The following is a 15,078-nucleotide window of genomic DNA, read 5'->3' as shown; positions in this document are numbered from 1 at the left end:
AACTATAGACCTAGGGGAATCCACAATGGGGTGACTTGTGGGGCTCTGACCAGGTTCTGTTACTCAGAATCCTTTGCAAACCTCAAAATTTGGCTACAAAAACAGGTTTCCCTCACATTTCAGTGACAGAAAGTTCTGGAATCTGAGAGAAGCCACAAATTTCTTTCCACCCAGCGTTCCCCCAAGTCTCTCGATAAAAATGATACCTCACTTGTGTGGGTAGGCCTAGCGCACGCGACAGGAAATGCCCCAAAACACAACGTGGACACATCCCATTTTTTGACAGAAAACAGAGGTGTTTTTTGCAAAGTGCCTACCTGTAGATTTTGACCTCTAGCTCAACCGGCACCTAGGGAAACCTACCAAACCTGTGCATTTTTGAAAACTCGAAACCTAGAGGAATCCAAAATGGGGTGACTGTGGGGCTCTGACCAGGTTCTGTTACCCAGAATCCTTTGCAAACCTCAAAATTTGGCTAAAAAAACACGTTTTCCTCACATTTCGGTGACAGAAAGTTCTGGAATCTGAGAGGAGCCACAAATTTCCTTCCACCCAGCGTTCCCCAAGTCTCCCGATAAAAATGATACCTCACTTTTGTGGGTAGGCCAGGTGCCTGCAACAGACAAAGGCCACAAACTTGTAGGGATTATGGGGATAGCACAGCGAGTTGATAAGCACATATTCTTCTTTTATACATCTTTAGGCTGACTCTGCTTTGGGGACCCACACAAGTGAGGTGCCATTTTTGCTTGGGAGACTGAGGGGAACGCTGGGGAGTAGGAATTGTGTGCTGGAGTGGTGATCGTACAAACGAAAGTCAGGAAAATTTGCTTTTTTGAGCAAATTTTGAGGTTTGCAGAGGAGTCTGGGTAAGAAAATGTTGGGGGATCCATGCAAGCCACACCTCCCTGGACTCCTTGGGGTGTCTAGTTTAAAAAAATGTCTGGGTTTGGTAGGTTTCCCTAGATGAAGGCCGCACCCAGGACCAAAAACATAGGTGGCCTTTCCCCCCCAAACACAGGTAGTTTTGTAATATATCATTTTGATGTGTCCACATACGTCTGTGATGTGCCAAACAATAAAATTGTGAAAAGAAACGCACTTAGGTTATGTGAAAAAGACCCCTCACCCACCAACCAAGTAGGTGGCATGCTTCATCATCGGGGTCTCACCTGAGACACATAGCGTGTCACAAGTGTGCTGTGACGCCTGATTACAGTGGAGAAGGTTTTGTCATTTGTACCACACATACTGGTTGGATTTGGCACGAGGGTGAGTGATGGTTCAGTAGATCAAATTTTATTAACAAGAGATTTCACAAAAGTGAAATGCACTGGTAATAACTGAAAGGCTAAAAAACTGAACCAATGACTCACAGCTCGTGAGCTGTAAAGCCACGGCAAGGCACCAACCGCTTCACAGTCCATTCACACACCTTTCATACATGACATGCACAAGACCATTCACGCTGCCAGCCACGGGCCCAGCACATTACAACACTCGCATCGACAGACAGCGCCAGTCAAGGGCCCATCACTTTCATACGCCCACATGCCTGATACAACAATCACACCAGCTGATGAGTGTGTGGACTGGCGTTTGGCTGGCACTGCTAGCCAAGCGCCACCCCACCCATACCGCCACCCAAGCGCCACCCCATGCACACCGCCAGCCAAGCGCCACCCCACCCATACCGCCAGCCAAGCGCCACTCCACACACACTGCCAGCCAAGCGCCACCCCACCCATACCGCCAGCCAAGCACCACCCCACGCACATCGCCAGCCAAGCGCCACCCCACGCACACCGCCATCACTTTTTTTTGTTTATAAACAACAAAGAAACCACTAACTAATTATAAAATAAGTACAAAACTACAAACACAAAAGCTCTAACTAAATACATGACAGTAATGCCAACCGTGAAACTGAACATATGAAAATATAAAACAGGCAGTTTACGCTCACAGTATTTCCCCAAAATGTTTCCTTGTGTGGTATCTTCTAAAACAGCCGGGCACACACAGCCCAGGCCTTGAAGGGCATTGGGGGCAGTACATCCGGCTCTCCCTCCGGATTGATCTCCGGGCACATACTATACATTTCTTTGTGGGCAAGTCTTTTTTGGGAGTGGGAGGAATGTGATCTGGAAAGTGCAGATCTTTCAATCTAGCCACTTCCTCCACCACTTTTACTCTAGGACCTCTTGCCCGTTCCACCACAATAAGGCTCTCTATCACTGACTCCTGAAATTTAACAAATGTCATCCTTGACTCAGGTGAACAATCCTTGAACACAATAAAAGCATTAAAAGTTGCCAAATGAAATAAATGTAGGGCCAACTTTTTATACCACACGTAAGACTTATGAAGAGCAGTAAAAGGTTCCAACCTCTGATCTACTCTATCAACACCACCCATGTGCCTATTGTAGTCCAAAATGCACGCAGGTTTGCGCACCCTGACCCCAAACAGTCACAGGGGAAGTACTCTCATCATGGATGGTAGATAGCATGTACACATCCATCCTGTCTGAAAATTTCAGAGCTAGCAGCTCATTATTCCGCAAGGCACTGCACTGTCCCCTCTCAAGTTTTTTACAGACAAGCTCCCTTGGATAGCCTTTCCAGTTAGAACGGTTTGTGCCACAAGCAACAGTGTCCACTCTAAACAACTCCTTGAACAACTGCACTCCAGTGTAGAAATTATCTACGTACAAATGGTGACCTTTGTTAAACAGTCATCTACCAAGTTCCCACACAATTTTTTCGCTAACTCCAAAAGTGGCCGGACAACCAGGAGGGTCAATACTGGAATCTCTACCAGTGTAGACCCGGAAATTATACACATATCCTGTACTGCTTTCTGACAGCATATACAATTTAATCCCATACCGTGCCCTCTTACTAGGAATGTACTGCTTAAAAACTAAATGCCCCTTGAAAAGGACCAAAGACTTGTCCACACTTATCTCTTTGCCTGGAACATAGACCTCTGAAAATCGATCTACAAAATGATCAAGGACAGGCCTAATCTTAAAAAGACGGTCACAATCAGGGTGATCTCGTGGCAAGGCTAAAGCATTGTCTACAAAATGCAGCATACGAAGAATAAGCAAATAGCGATTACGTGTCATAGTTGCAGGAAATATAGCCGTTGCCATCAAGGGACTAGTAGACCAATAAGAAGCCAGTGACGGCTTCCTGATCAACCCCATCAAAAAAGTCAAACCTAAAAACGTTTTCATCTCTTCCAGATATGTGGGAACCCGCTGAGTAGCTGTAGACTGAGGCCTAAGTCTGGCAGCGTTGTCCCTCAAATATTGCTCTGCATACAAATAAGTCTGCTCCACAATCTCTTCCAAAAATACATCGTCCATAAACAAGTGAAAGAAATGGACAGGCAAAAAGTTTTCCGTATTGACTCTACACCCTGGGAGACCAGTAAATGCAGGTAACTGTGGCTGCTCCGTGTTTGGGGCAATCCAGGTGTCAGGTCTTCTAATGGGAAACTCTTCAGCCCCAGCCTGCTGCACTCTTGGCACATCAATGTCCTCCTCTAAAACAGGCCCTTCATCTGCGCTGAGAGTAGCTTCCTCATCAGAAGAATACTCTCGGACAGAAAACTCACTGCCAGAATCTCTCACTTCCTCCTCTGCCTCAGATGCAGAGTCAGTCTCGTAATCATGGTCTGAAGATGACTCAAAGAGCATGCCAACAACCTGCTGAGCAGTCATTCTGCAGCTAGCCATGATCCTCACTAACAACAAATGGATTGCCAACAACAACTAGCACTAAAATAAGTAATAAACAAAGTGTAGCTTTATCACAAAGAGTTATGTACTAAAAAATTATACCACTCACTTGCCTGAACAAGCTACTCACCAGCAACTACTCTGCACAGACACAGCAATCACCAATGATATCCCACTAAAAAGAAAAAAGAAAAAAGCAAATTAGATATATGACAACACAAATATAATTGTGCTCAAATCTAAGGACAATTTCACACACAATACTGCATTTAGTACACCACCTACAAACATGTCATTCATGCATGTCAACAATACTCCTTTTGAGTAAATTGCTTTCACTTACCTAAAACATGCAACTATGCAAACCGCAGGGCAACTACTGCCAAAACCGCAAGGATCCACAGCAAAGGAATCAAAAGCTTTGAACTAGAACAAAAAGAAGAAATAAACTGTTATAATCACAAATACAAATACTTCGCCAGTTGACAAACACCCCACCACCAAGAACTTAGAAATTGTCCCTGGTGCCTAAGTGGCTTCTGCCCCACTAGGAGGCAGATGGGCCTAAAAAAAATAGGCTGATCTGCCTCCAAGGTGGGCAGAAATCACCATCACTAATGTGCCCCCTTCGGGGGCGACCCTTGCCAAAGGTGCCGCCGCCCCCCCCCAACACAAAACACACACACACGGGATCCCTGGTGCCTAAGTGGATTCCCCCCTTGGGGGCAGATAGGCGTAAAACAATTGGGCGATCTGCCCCCAAGGAGGGCAGAAATGGCCAACAGCTCTGTGCCCACTTTAGGGGGCGACCCTTGCCAAAGGGGGGAAACGGGGGGCACCCCCAGCACTGAACAAAAAAAAGGGGAACCAAAAAAAATACTCCCTGCCGTATTGGTGGTTTCTGCCCTCCTTGGGGGCAGATGGGCCTACAAAAACAATACCAAATTTCCCCCCTTTGGGGGGGCGACCCATGCCCAAGGGGTGCCCCCAAACACACAAAACTCACACACACACCTCACAATCCCTGGCGTCTAGTGGGTTTCAAACCCCCCCCCCCCCCCGGGTGCCAGATCGGGCAAAAACATGGCCTATCTAGCCCAGGGGGGGCTGAAAAATATAAAAAAATTATTGCCCCCAGGGCAGCGACCCTTGCCTAAGGGGTCACTGCCCTAAAACAAAGATTCCCTGGTGTCTAGTGGTTTTCACACCCCCCCCCACCCCCGGGGCAGATCGGCCAAAAAATCGGCCGATCTGCCAAAATAAGAAAAAAAATTAGCCCCCAATGGGAGCAACCCTTGCTCAAGGGGTCGCTCCCTAAAATGCATGCCCAACATAATTTCTGTGGTGTCTAGTGGATTTCGCCCCCCCCTGGGGGCAGATCGGCTGAAAAATCAGCCGATCTGCCCCCAGGGGGGGCCGAAATACTGAAAAAATTAGCCCCCAATGGGAGCGACCCTTGCCCAAGGGGTCGCTCCCAAAATATATGCAAAAAATTATTTCCCTGGTGTCCAGTGGGGGTCAGAAAAAGGAAAATAATGGCCCCCAATGGGAGCGACCCTTGCCCAAGGGGTCGCCCCCAAAACTAACACCTAAAGGAAATCCCTGGTGCCTAGTGGGGATTCCTGATCCACGATTGCGGGCCCCGCCCGCGATCGTGGAACAGGAATCCACTGAAAACAGGCACAGGGGGAAAGGAAAAACCCTTTCCTTTGCCCCCGTGTCTGTTTCCCCCTCCCCCCAACCCCCAAAGAGGGAAGGGCTCACCTGTATGTCCTGTTGCAAATGGCTTCCAGCGCGTCCCTCAGCAATATTTGATGACGTCATCAGATTGCTGAGGGGGGGGGGGGGTCGGGTGGAAGGGGAAGGGATTCCCCTTCCATCCACGACCGGGGGTGTGGGTAGCGCTCCCCCCGGTTCCCGGGTGCAGGACGAGGTGATCTCGTCCAAGGCACCCGGGAGATCACCTCGTCCAAGGCACTGTAGCAGTTAATTCACTATGAGAGAGCCCAAAAAGAACACCCGATGTTAAGGCTGTATAATTCATCTATAGATGTGACTAACTGCATTCATTAATAACATAGGTAAAATGCGTTTGAGAAGGCTACTTTCATGTACAAGGGCCATCTTACTATAGCATCTTTTTCCTGGTCCTACTTTGTGGGCTCCTTTATTTTTCACATTTTCTTATGCAAACTTAATGTAATTGCTTTATGTTTATGTTTAATTTTATCTTCCTTGTAATATTAGCTCCACATGGGACCCTTTTCCATCCAATTCTGCAGTTTAGGTGTATCTGAAGTTTTCATGCTATCATGTAATTGACTATGCAATTGTTTTCACTTTTTTTGTGGCAAAAGTAATAACATGTTAATACTAGTGAAAATAAAAATCCTTCCAGAAAGTTGGAAGTTTTAGCCACGTGTCTAAAATTTCTTATGGCCAGACTTGGAAACTGCAGAAACGTGCACAGTTTACAATGCTTTTAGTTTCTCTATATACAAAAGAATATAATTTTGAGTGTTGAGAACTAATGGCAATTAATCTTTTCCTTAGCGCTCTCTGCTTATGACTAAGGGGCACATTTGGAATTATGATGAGTGGCCCACCGCGACAGCAGAGGGCCTGGCCTCCACACGCAATGCATAGGACCGTCCACCATACTTAAAGACTCCTGCCTGCCTGATGAAAAAGTGTATGCTGCAGTGCATTCACCACTGTGGCAAATATACTACAGGCAGCGGTAATGGGTGCCATGTTTTTAGGTTGAGCTTGGCAGCACGCAGCGTTGTCTGCAAGACATGTTGTATTCGAGCTAAGAGCTTTTAACCACGCCCACTCTTGCCATTCGTTCTTTGTTGTGCTGTTCTTAAATGCTTCCTTTTTATTGGTCCATTTTTCAAAATGTCCCTCCCTTTGTGTGCTTAGTTCCCTTCCAGGCGATTTCACTAAGAGAACATTTTTGTTGGCCATCACACTACGTCACGCTTATACCTGCTACAGCATGTGATGTCCCCTCCTCCTGTTTGGTTTCTCTTTTGCCTTTAATCCCAGCCGTGATCCTTTCTCCTCACGGCAACATGAGTCCAGTTGTTGAGTGGAAACAGACTTCCCAGAAAGGAGTTCATCTTTCTTATTGCCTTTTTTGTGGATCATTATTTTCCGTGTTTCAAAAAACGAACAGGCTGAGTGGTCATGAGCTCTGTCCCCAGGGGTCCAAGACACATTCCCAGGGGGTCCGCAGGCATCTCAAGGCCTGGGCCAGCAGAAAGGCACTACCCCAGCTGGGGCCAGAAACACAAGTGCTTTTATATTTGTTACTTCATTTGTGCAGCAGTTTTTAAAGCACAGCAAAGTTCCTTGTATATCCAGTAGTTCTCAGGCAAAAATAAAAGTGTCAAGATACCACTGGTGATGCTGGAGAGAGATGGGAGTTTTGTCTAATGGCAGTTTTGACCCGTCTAAGGTAGCGCACATGGTTAGTATGCCTGCTGCAAAGAACGCCCATCATGCATATCAATAAACAGTATTGTATGTGCATTGCACAGTGGGTTGCTGCTTTTGTCAGAGATTCTTTTGTATTGTGCAGGTCATAAGTTACAATCGTAATCTAGCACAGTGAGATATGAGCTGACATCAAAGAGCTACATGCAAACTGCACGGTACAAGTTAGAAAGTTATGTTTTTTCCCAGTCTTTCATTATCCTGATGCTGCTAAAAAAGGTTTGACTGTGTAGAAGTAAATTCTTATTAATAACGTCAATGCTAACCACTGTGTTATGTTCTGAATCCCGAATATGTGTTTCTCCAGACCAAGGATTCTTAGAAAATGCCACCAGTAGGGATGACATGTGAATCCTACCCCTTGTAGTCCTGTTTGCCTTATGTAACATTTTCTATAGACTGATTTACGCTTGTGTTATTCATTGTTTCTGTATGTGTGTGATGTAAGTGCTCTGACACGCTACACTATTATGAGAGGTGCTATAAAACAAATTAAATACATGTGTCAGAGGAGCAGTGGAGAGATGGGAGGCACCTACATCCTTTCCCCACCACATATTTATGTGAAAAAGGTTTCTCAAATCTTACATACCTAAAAAATAAATACAGAAAACACATCGGAAATTTAGAATCTGACCCGAGGATTGAACTTTCTCAAATAAAACCAAACATTGAAAAGTTAGTCTCCGAGATGCAGCACCAACCTTCCCATTAAAATATTTCGATTTTTACATATTTTTTCAATATAAAAAAATAAAATCTTTAGTAATTCGAGTATTTGTTTGGTGTGTACTTGTTTGTGTATTATTGGTGGTTTACTGTTTTAGTGTTTGAAATTTAAATCCTACAAATTGCGTGGGGGTCCCTGGCTTCCAGTAGTGATTCAGTGGGGGTCACCAGGAGTCAAAAGATTGAGTACCACTGCTTTAAGTGATACCACAAGTCTCTTTGGTACTAGGATATCTGCAGTCTCATCTTAACTTTCAAGCTGTGGCTAAATTTAAACTATTACAGCACCCACCCATCTCTTCTTAACTGTTGTGTTGCATTCAGTTCAGGAATCTGTGCAAGGGCCACAGGGTTGTTTGCAGCAACGCAGCATTCAGCATCTTTCTGGCCTTCTATGCCTTGAGATCTGACAAAGCTTACATGTTAGGTGTGGCCAGACTAAAGACAATGTAATTCTGAAATCTCACACATGTAATTGTAATTGTAAATTGTATTTATATACTGCTTACCCCTGATGTGGGTGTTATATCTGCAAACTCCCACTTCACCTTACCGTTATGTGAATTAGAGTACAGAGCAGAGAGGGACTACAACCAGTTACCCATGGCACACCCCCTTCCTACTTTATCTTAGCTACATGACACAAGAGCACATATCTGATCAGCAGCATCTGGGTGCGCATCACATGGTTGGATAATAACGCTCTATGATTCTGGATTCCGGAACTGTAGTTGTTATTACTGAACCTTGAACCTAGAAAGTGTAACTGTGGAATGGCTGTGAGAATAATACAATAATGTGAATTTGAGGTGAAGTTTTAAGACCAAACTGTTTAGAAGAGGCTCTCTATCAGTCAGACCCATGGAGGCAGCTTTTTGGAGACATGCTGGCATGGCTTCAAAATCTGCCATGCCAATATAAAATGTAGCATAAGGTAAAATTACATAAAATAAAAGGTTTGACGCACAGCAAAGTTGAAGGAGATGCACAGCAAAGTTGAAGGAGTTGCACAGCAAAGTTGAAGGATCTAGGGAAGCCAATGTACTGACCTGGTTTGCCAGAAACAGCTGTAACCCTCTGAATAAAGGCATACCTAAACACTGGAATCGTACTGATCAAAGGTCACAATGAACAAGGAATATGCTAACCTGTACAAATTGCTTCTAATAATGCTGTGTTTCAAAGTTCAAACTCCTGGCTTACCTAAACTTATTTTTCTTCTCTCTATCAAGCATGGTATTATTGCCACCGCAGATGAAGAATATTTTATTGAACCTTTAAGCAACAGTACTGAAAATGCCAAACACTTCAGTTACGATAATGGTCATCCTCATGTAATTTACAAAAAATCTGCTGTTCGTCAAAGATATGCAAGCAATCACTCGTACTGCGGCGTCACAGGTAAATGTTTTCAGCAAGTGTTTTTGGTGAAGCTTACCATTCTTCAATGTAATTGTTGTGTCATAATAATCTTTAAGGGTGTTATTTCGATTCATGCTGTTTACATTTTATGGTCCCATCTCCATTTAAGGATCTTGTAATTTTTAAATTATAACTGGCATTATTTCTATAACTGGAATAAACATATAACATTTGAAAGACTTGAATGATGGCATTCAGGGCTGGGTTAAATGTTGGCAGAAAGGGTACTCCTTTGCAACAGAGTACTCTTTCTGCCAACCTGAAGGTCAGTCGGCCTCATTTAGAGTCAGAAAGACCTTCAGTATATAGACAGGGGAGGCTACTCCATCTCCCCCGCCTGTACACACCTCCGATGGCCTGGAAGATTAAGGGCTGCTGGAGGTTCGGCCATGTGTCCTCCCATCGTGTCCAGGATGGTGAACACATGGCCAGGTTTTACTGCCCGTCACTGGCATGAAAAATATGGGGGGTAAGGAGCAGCGAAAACTTTTAAATGACCCCAATGTCAGGGGAGAATGAGCCCATGGTGAGGGGGCCATTGTTCCTTTTATTTTCCCCCAAAAAATCCTGCTGTGGCATTTTCTTTTTGAAAATAAAAAAAGTTGTAAGTTTGATGTACAATCCCGTTATCATGTTGACAGAGCTGCCCATCACATTCCTGATGATCGTCCTAATGGCGGTTCCTGGAAATGCTAGAGATGTCTGCAGGGGCAGAGGGCGTCTCTAAATACGGCAGCAGAGTACCCTTGCCATTGCAGGAGTAAAGTACTTCTCCATATCTCCAGCAATAATTTTGTCCTCTGATAACTATCTGACCCTTGGTTTACCTGAAGTTCACTTGAGAGGGTGGATAAATACATAGTGGTGCTAAAAAGCTAGAACAGGTTTCCTTGTTCCAAAAGGCATATTTGGTGTCCAGTCAGCACCTCATATGGGATTCTATACCCCAGACCATCCTATGACAGATTTCCTTGTGTACACCCTGGGGTGCAATCCCACATCAGCTGTCAGTCAAAGCACTTTGTTTTGGTGAGGGGGAAGCTCCGGCCCAAACCCAACCTCATGCTTTGAGGATCAGGAGGATATTAGTAACAAGAGTAAAATTGACAGGAAGGCGAGCAGTTGATAGGCAGCAACTCTGCAGCACTGACCGATAAAAAAGCTACACTTTTTACCATGTAACTTTTTTGAGGTAAACACATCACACCAATGTTGCCTTCAGCTCTTCCTTAAAAGAGTTTAATAATGTGAACTTTGAGTTGTAGCACCTTTAACTGAACTATATAGATTTTTTTCCTTCATTGTTGGAGGACCTTTTGAAACACTAATATTCATGAACTTAGAAAATTAACTTTACTGTGACATCCACTTGCATCTTTATATTTTTGTTGTTTTGGTAGTGCTTTGTCAGTCAGTGTTTCATGGTAGGCTTTTGGTTTTAAAAATGCAAGTTGTAGTTGGGAATACATTTGTTTGACACATTGTAAGGGAGTTTTAAACTCTGATTTTCATGGAAGAAGAATGGGGTTGGGTATCTGTACTGTGTTTAGGATTTCTAGGAAACACTTTGCACCAGATATTCTAGGGCTGGAGTTAGACTGGTTTTCAGGATGCTCCTGAGTTTCTGGTGCATGTGCCAGACATAATAATATATACATCCTTGACAAGACATTCAACTCAGAATGACTCCCTCTCTAGCTAACATTAACACCTGAAATGACCTTGATTTACAGTCCTAATAAGCTTGATGACATTTTGTGATGACCAGTATTATTTGAAAAAATTTCCTCTTTCAAATCACTAGTCTTAATTCTATATAAAACCTTGGCATCTAATGACTGTCAGAAACCAAACTGTAATGTATAACTGACCCAAATTCAAATCCAGATACCTAATAATCCAGCATTTGCAGACAAAGGAAAGCAACACATAAGGATCATAAGTCTCATCTAACCCCTCATTATGCCTTCTCTCCATCTGAAACCACCATTAACTTGCAAAAACATGTAAACATGGTAGTCAAACTGTTGCTCAGCTGAAGCCTGTCACACTGAAATGCATTGCATAATCCTGAATTACAATCCTGAAGAGCAACACAACTGCCATGTGGTGCTGCAGCAACCAGGAAGGAGTGGAATGCTGTGCTCCCTCTGTGGAAGCTCTGAGCCGGTGGAGATGGCTGAGCTTCTTTGGATCTACCTTACATATGGTCAGCCACCTTGCAGATTCCCTCAACATCAGGGTGAACAAACTCAGCAGGCATCATCTGGCCTATGATGAGTTGTGTCTGCATCTGGCACAGAGATTGTTCACCCAATGGGGCATGCCTGTAGTGTATCTTTTTGCTGCTCTGAGAACTCTAACCTTTTGCACCATTGAATTTCCTCCACAAGGATCATTAGGAGTTGTATTCTGTCTTTACTGGGGCTCACATCTCTTTTCCACATTTCTCATCCTACCACTGATTCTGTGAGTCCTGAAAAGGGTCACATAGAACCAAACTGGGCTTAGTCTGATAGCCCTGTACAGGGATCAGAGATTCTGATACTCTGAGCTCCTGTATGTCAGCATATGCCCTCCGCTGTGACTGCATCTTCAGGAGGACCTGCTGTCCCAGCAGCAGGGGTGAGTCCTGTCTCTAAACCTCCACAATCTACACCTCCATGCCTGTAGATTAAGCAGTATTAAGTGAGTTGTATTGATCTTCCATTAGAGTCGTATTTGGTTTGACTGCTCAGTGCCAATTGCAAAGTCTATCTATTATTTTTGTTGGTCTAAATTTGTTACCTATAGTGAGGAGGAGCAGGTTGACCCACTACAAGCTAAAATGCTTGATTCTGTTCTGTTTGTTTAAGTTGTTGGCCCGACAAGGGTTTCCTAAGAGCACTGTTAAAGACTACTTATTGGTGCTTTCAGCTTTTCTTTGTTGTTTATCTGATCAGCTCTCTTTGTTCAAGTAACCCATTGTGTTGCGTTTTTTCGAAGGGTCTTTCACACATTTTCCTTACCCCCTTCATTATACTTCAGTGAGATCTAAATGTGGTCCTTATGTTTCTGATGTGTGCCCTTCAAGCCTCTGCACAGTTGTACCCCTAGGCTTTTAACTCTGATTCTCATTGCTATTACTTCTGTATGTCATATCAGTGAGTTGCAGGCATTGTTGGTCCCGCCTCTGCATACCACCATTTTCCCTGACAGATTGTTGCTTTCGACATGTGCATCCTTTCTTCTGAAAGTGGTTTTACCTTTTCATGTCTAGAAATCTATCACACGCCCCACTTTCATCTATCTGCTGCAATTTCCTAAGAAGCAGGAAAAGTTGCACTGTTTGGATCCTAAGTGGACTCTTAGTTTTTACTAAGGAGTTCCGTTCGGATGACCAACTTTTCTTTGCATTTGCTGGTGCTTAGAAAAGAAGAGTAATCAAAATATATCACAATGGATTGTCCTTTGCTTCAAGTTATTGGACATCTGCAAAGCTGCCACATGGGCATCCATCCATATTTACCCCAGGCACTATTGTATTGATTTTCATTTCCCCAGACAGGGTAATCTTGCCTATTTGGTCCTGTAGGACTTCCTGGTGTAACATCTGCTGCTCAGGCCCACGTCTTGGAGGGGGATTGATTTGATATCTATTCACAAGGTGAAGAATCTGCAGTTAGAAGTATCCAGCAGATGTACAAGTGTTCCTCCCTCAAAATGGTAGTCATTTCACTCACATATTAACATTGATCAAAAAGGCCTAATGTTTGGGTTTTGCACTTAACAACAGCCTCCATGTTAATAAACACAAATATTAAGGGAGACCAATATATTTCATAGTAAGACCTGAGGATTGTAGTTCAGATTTTGGTTCTTGGTAGACTAGAGTATAGCAACACATCCCTGATTGTCTTTCCTACATCTATATTAGCCCCATTAAAAGATCTAAGTTACGTAATTGGTCAGTATTAGAAATTTTTATTTCTAAAATGTGTTTGACATAAGCATGATTTCAACATTTTCCTTTAGGAAAATATCTATATATTATTTAAGCAAATCACCTTCATTTGGAATTTAGGGAGTTACAAAGATTTGTCCCCATCTGTTCTAGCACAGGAAACATTGCATTTACATGTAGCTAATAACTATACGAATCTGAACATGCATAAAATACTCTAGGAATCAGCTTATGTTTGTATCAGCAAATTCCCCTGGTGTAAAATGTTCATTCTGGCTAGGAAGAGATTTGGGGGTAGATATGTCTGTGACAAGCACATTTTCGCCGCATCCTTAATTATAGTGGGATGCATTGCAAAGTGTGGCCGGCAACACAATCATTGCTCTGCCTCCGGTCTTCTATGGAGCATGGGACATCACACCACTGAGAAGGGACAGAGATATCTGCTGTCAGCATTGAAAAATCTTGCATTCCACTGCTCGCAATGATCATGAGCTGTGTAGAATATATTTCATGTCTTTCGCAGGGCTACAGTAGAAATGTCATTCAGTGCATTTTTATGCATGCACCCTCTAGACCTGTACAGATCAGTGGCATTCCCAAGGAGAATATGGGACAAGGCCAGGAACTTGCTGACATCACCAATCCTCTGTCACCATCCTCCATGTGTTGCCTGACAGCCTGACTCCTCCCTCACCAACAGGTCTTGATTAGGAATCAGGACTTGTAGGCTCATCAAAGGCCTCTCGCAAATGTGCAGCTTTTTCATTGACTCAGGCTCCTTGTAGGTATTTTTTTCTGCAGATTTGCACATCATTGCACATCCAGTGACGCAACAAAGGCCCTAGCAGCTCCTGCGGTGCCCCGAGTTCCAGGGGCTTCCCTCAGCACAGCACACTAGCCTGTGGCCTCTGGAGTGAGTCTGGAGAGGGGTGCCCCTCCATGTACTGTGCAGGGGGGTGGCTCCCTCAGGTTTCTTCATGCCACTGTTCACATCCATTTTCCTCCGTAGTATTGGGACATAGCCAGTGCTCTCAAAGGTATGTTTTTGACAATAGTCTTTTTGTAAAACTTTTTTGATTGATTTTAACGACTGATCTCATAAGGTTGGTACAAGATAAGAATGTACTAAATTAACACTGTAGTATACATCATAGAAAGAACCATTTTTCCATGTCAGGTCATTATCCACCAGAACACTCAAAGCAATCCCGTACCCCAGCCGTAGAGGCTGATCCCTAAATGTTGCAGTTTTACTCCACCCTGTGAGAAAGTGCATTCCCATCCAAGGACTAAGATTTAGCTGGGCAAGGTTCTAGCATTATCCCCCTGTGACTGGCCCACTCCTTCCATATCTTATGGTGTTTCTGTGGGCAACCTCTCACCAAATAGATCGGGGGCTCCAAACCCATGCAATAGTCTATACCCTTGACTCATTTGCTGACAGATGGGGCCTCAGAATTCTTCCAAACCTGTGCTAGATCTTGCTTGGTGATCATCAGGCAAAGCCGGAGCAGTGCCCTCTGGTATCTGTTTCCCTCCATGCCCTCTGTGATATGAAGAAGAGATCATTTTGGATCTCTAGGTACCTCCCACCCAAGTATTGCCTCCAGGGTACCCAGCACCCCACTCCAGAAGTGCGAGTGGGCAGGACAGTGTCAAAATGTGTGAAGTAAATCACCTTTGGGGTTGTCACACCGTAGGCAAGTTCCCGCAGTAATCAGTCCCTTTT

At 44.1% G+C, this 15,078-nt stretch overlaps 1 protein-coding gene across 1 annotated transcript in view; it reads left to right on the top strand.

The window, feature by feature from the left end:
* Positions 1 to 15,078, top strand: part of ADAMTS6 (ADAM metallopeptidase with thrombospondin type 1 motif 6) — a 1,391,222-nt gene that overhangs the window by 351,168 nt on the left and 1,024,976 nt on the right. Inside the window, exon 4 of the mRNA XM_069222749.1 lies at positions 9,214 to 9,382. Within this exon, the coding sequence (XP_069078850.1) occupies positions 9,214 to 9,382 (169 nt within the window). The remainder of the gene's footprint in view (positions 1 to 9,213; positions 9,383 to 15,078) is intronic.

Source organism: Pleurodeles waltl, chromosome 1_1, assembly GCF_031143425.1.
Source record: "Pleurodeles waltl isolate 20211129_DDA chromosome 1_1, aPleWal1.hap1.20221129, whole genome shotgun sequence".
Taxonomy (NCBI): domain Eukaryota; kingdom Metazoa; phylum Chordata; class Amphibia; order Caudata; family Salamandridae; genus Pleurodeles; species Pleurodeles waltl.
This window is presented reverse-complemented; position numbering and strand designations above follow the sequence as displayed.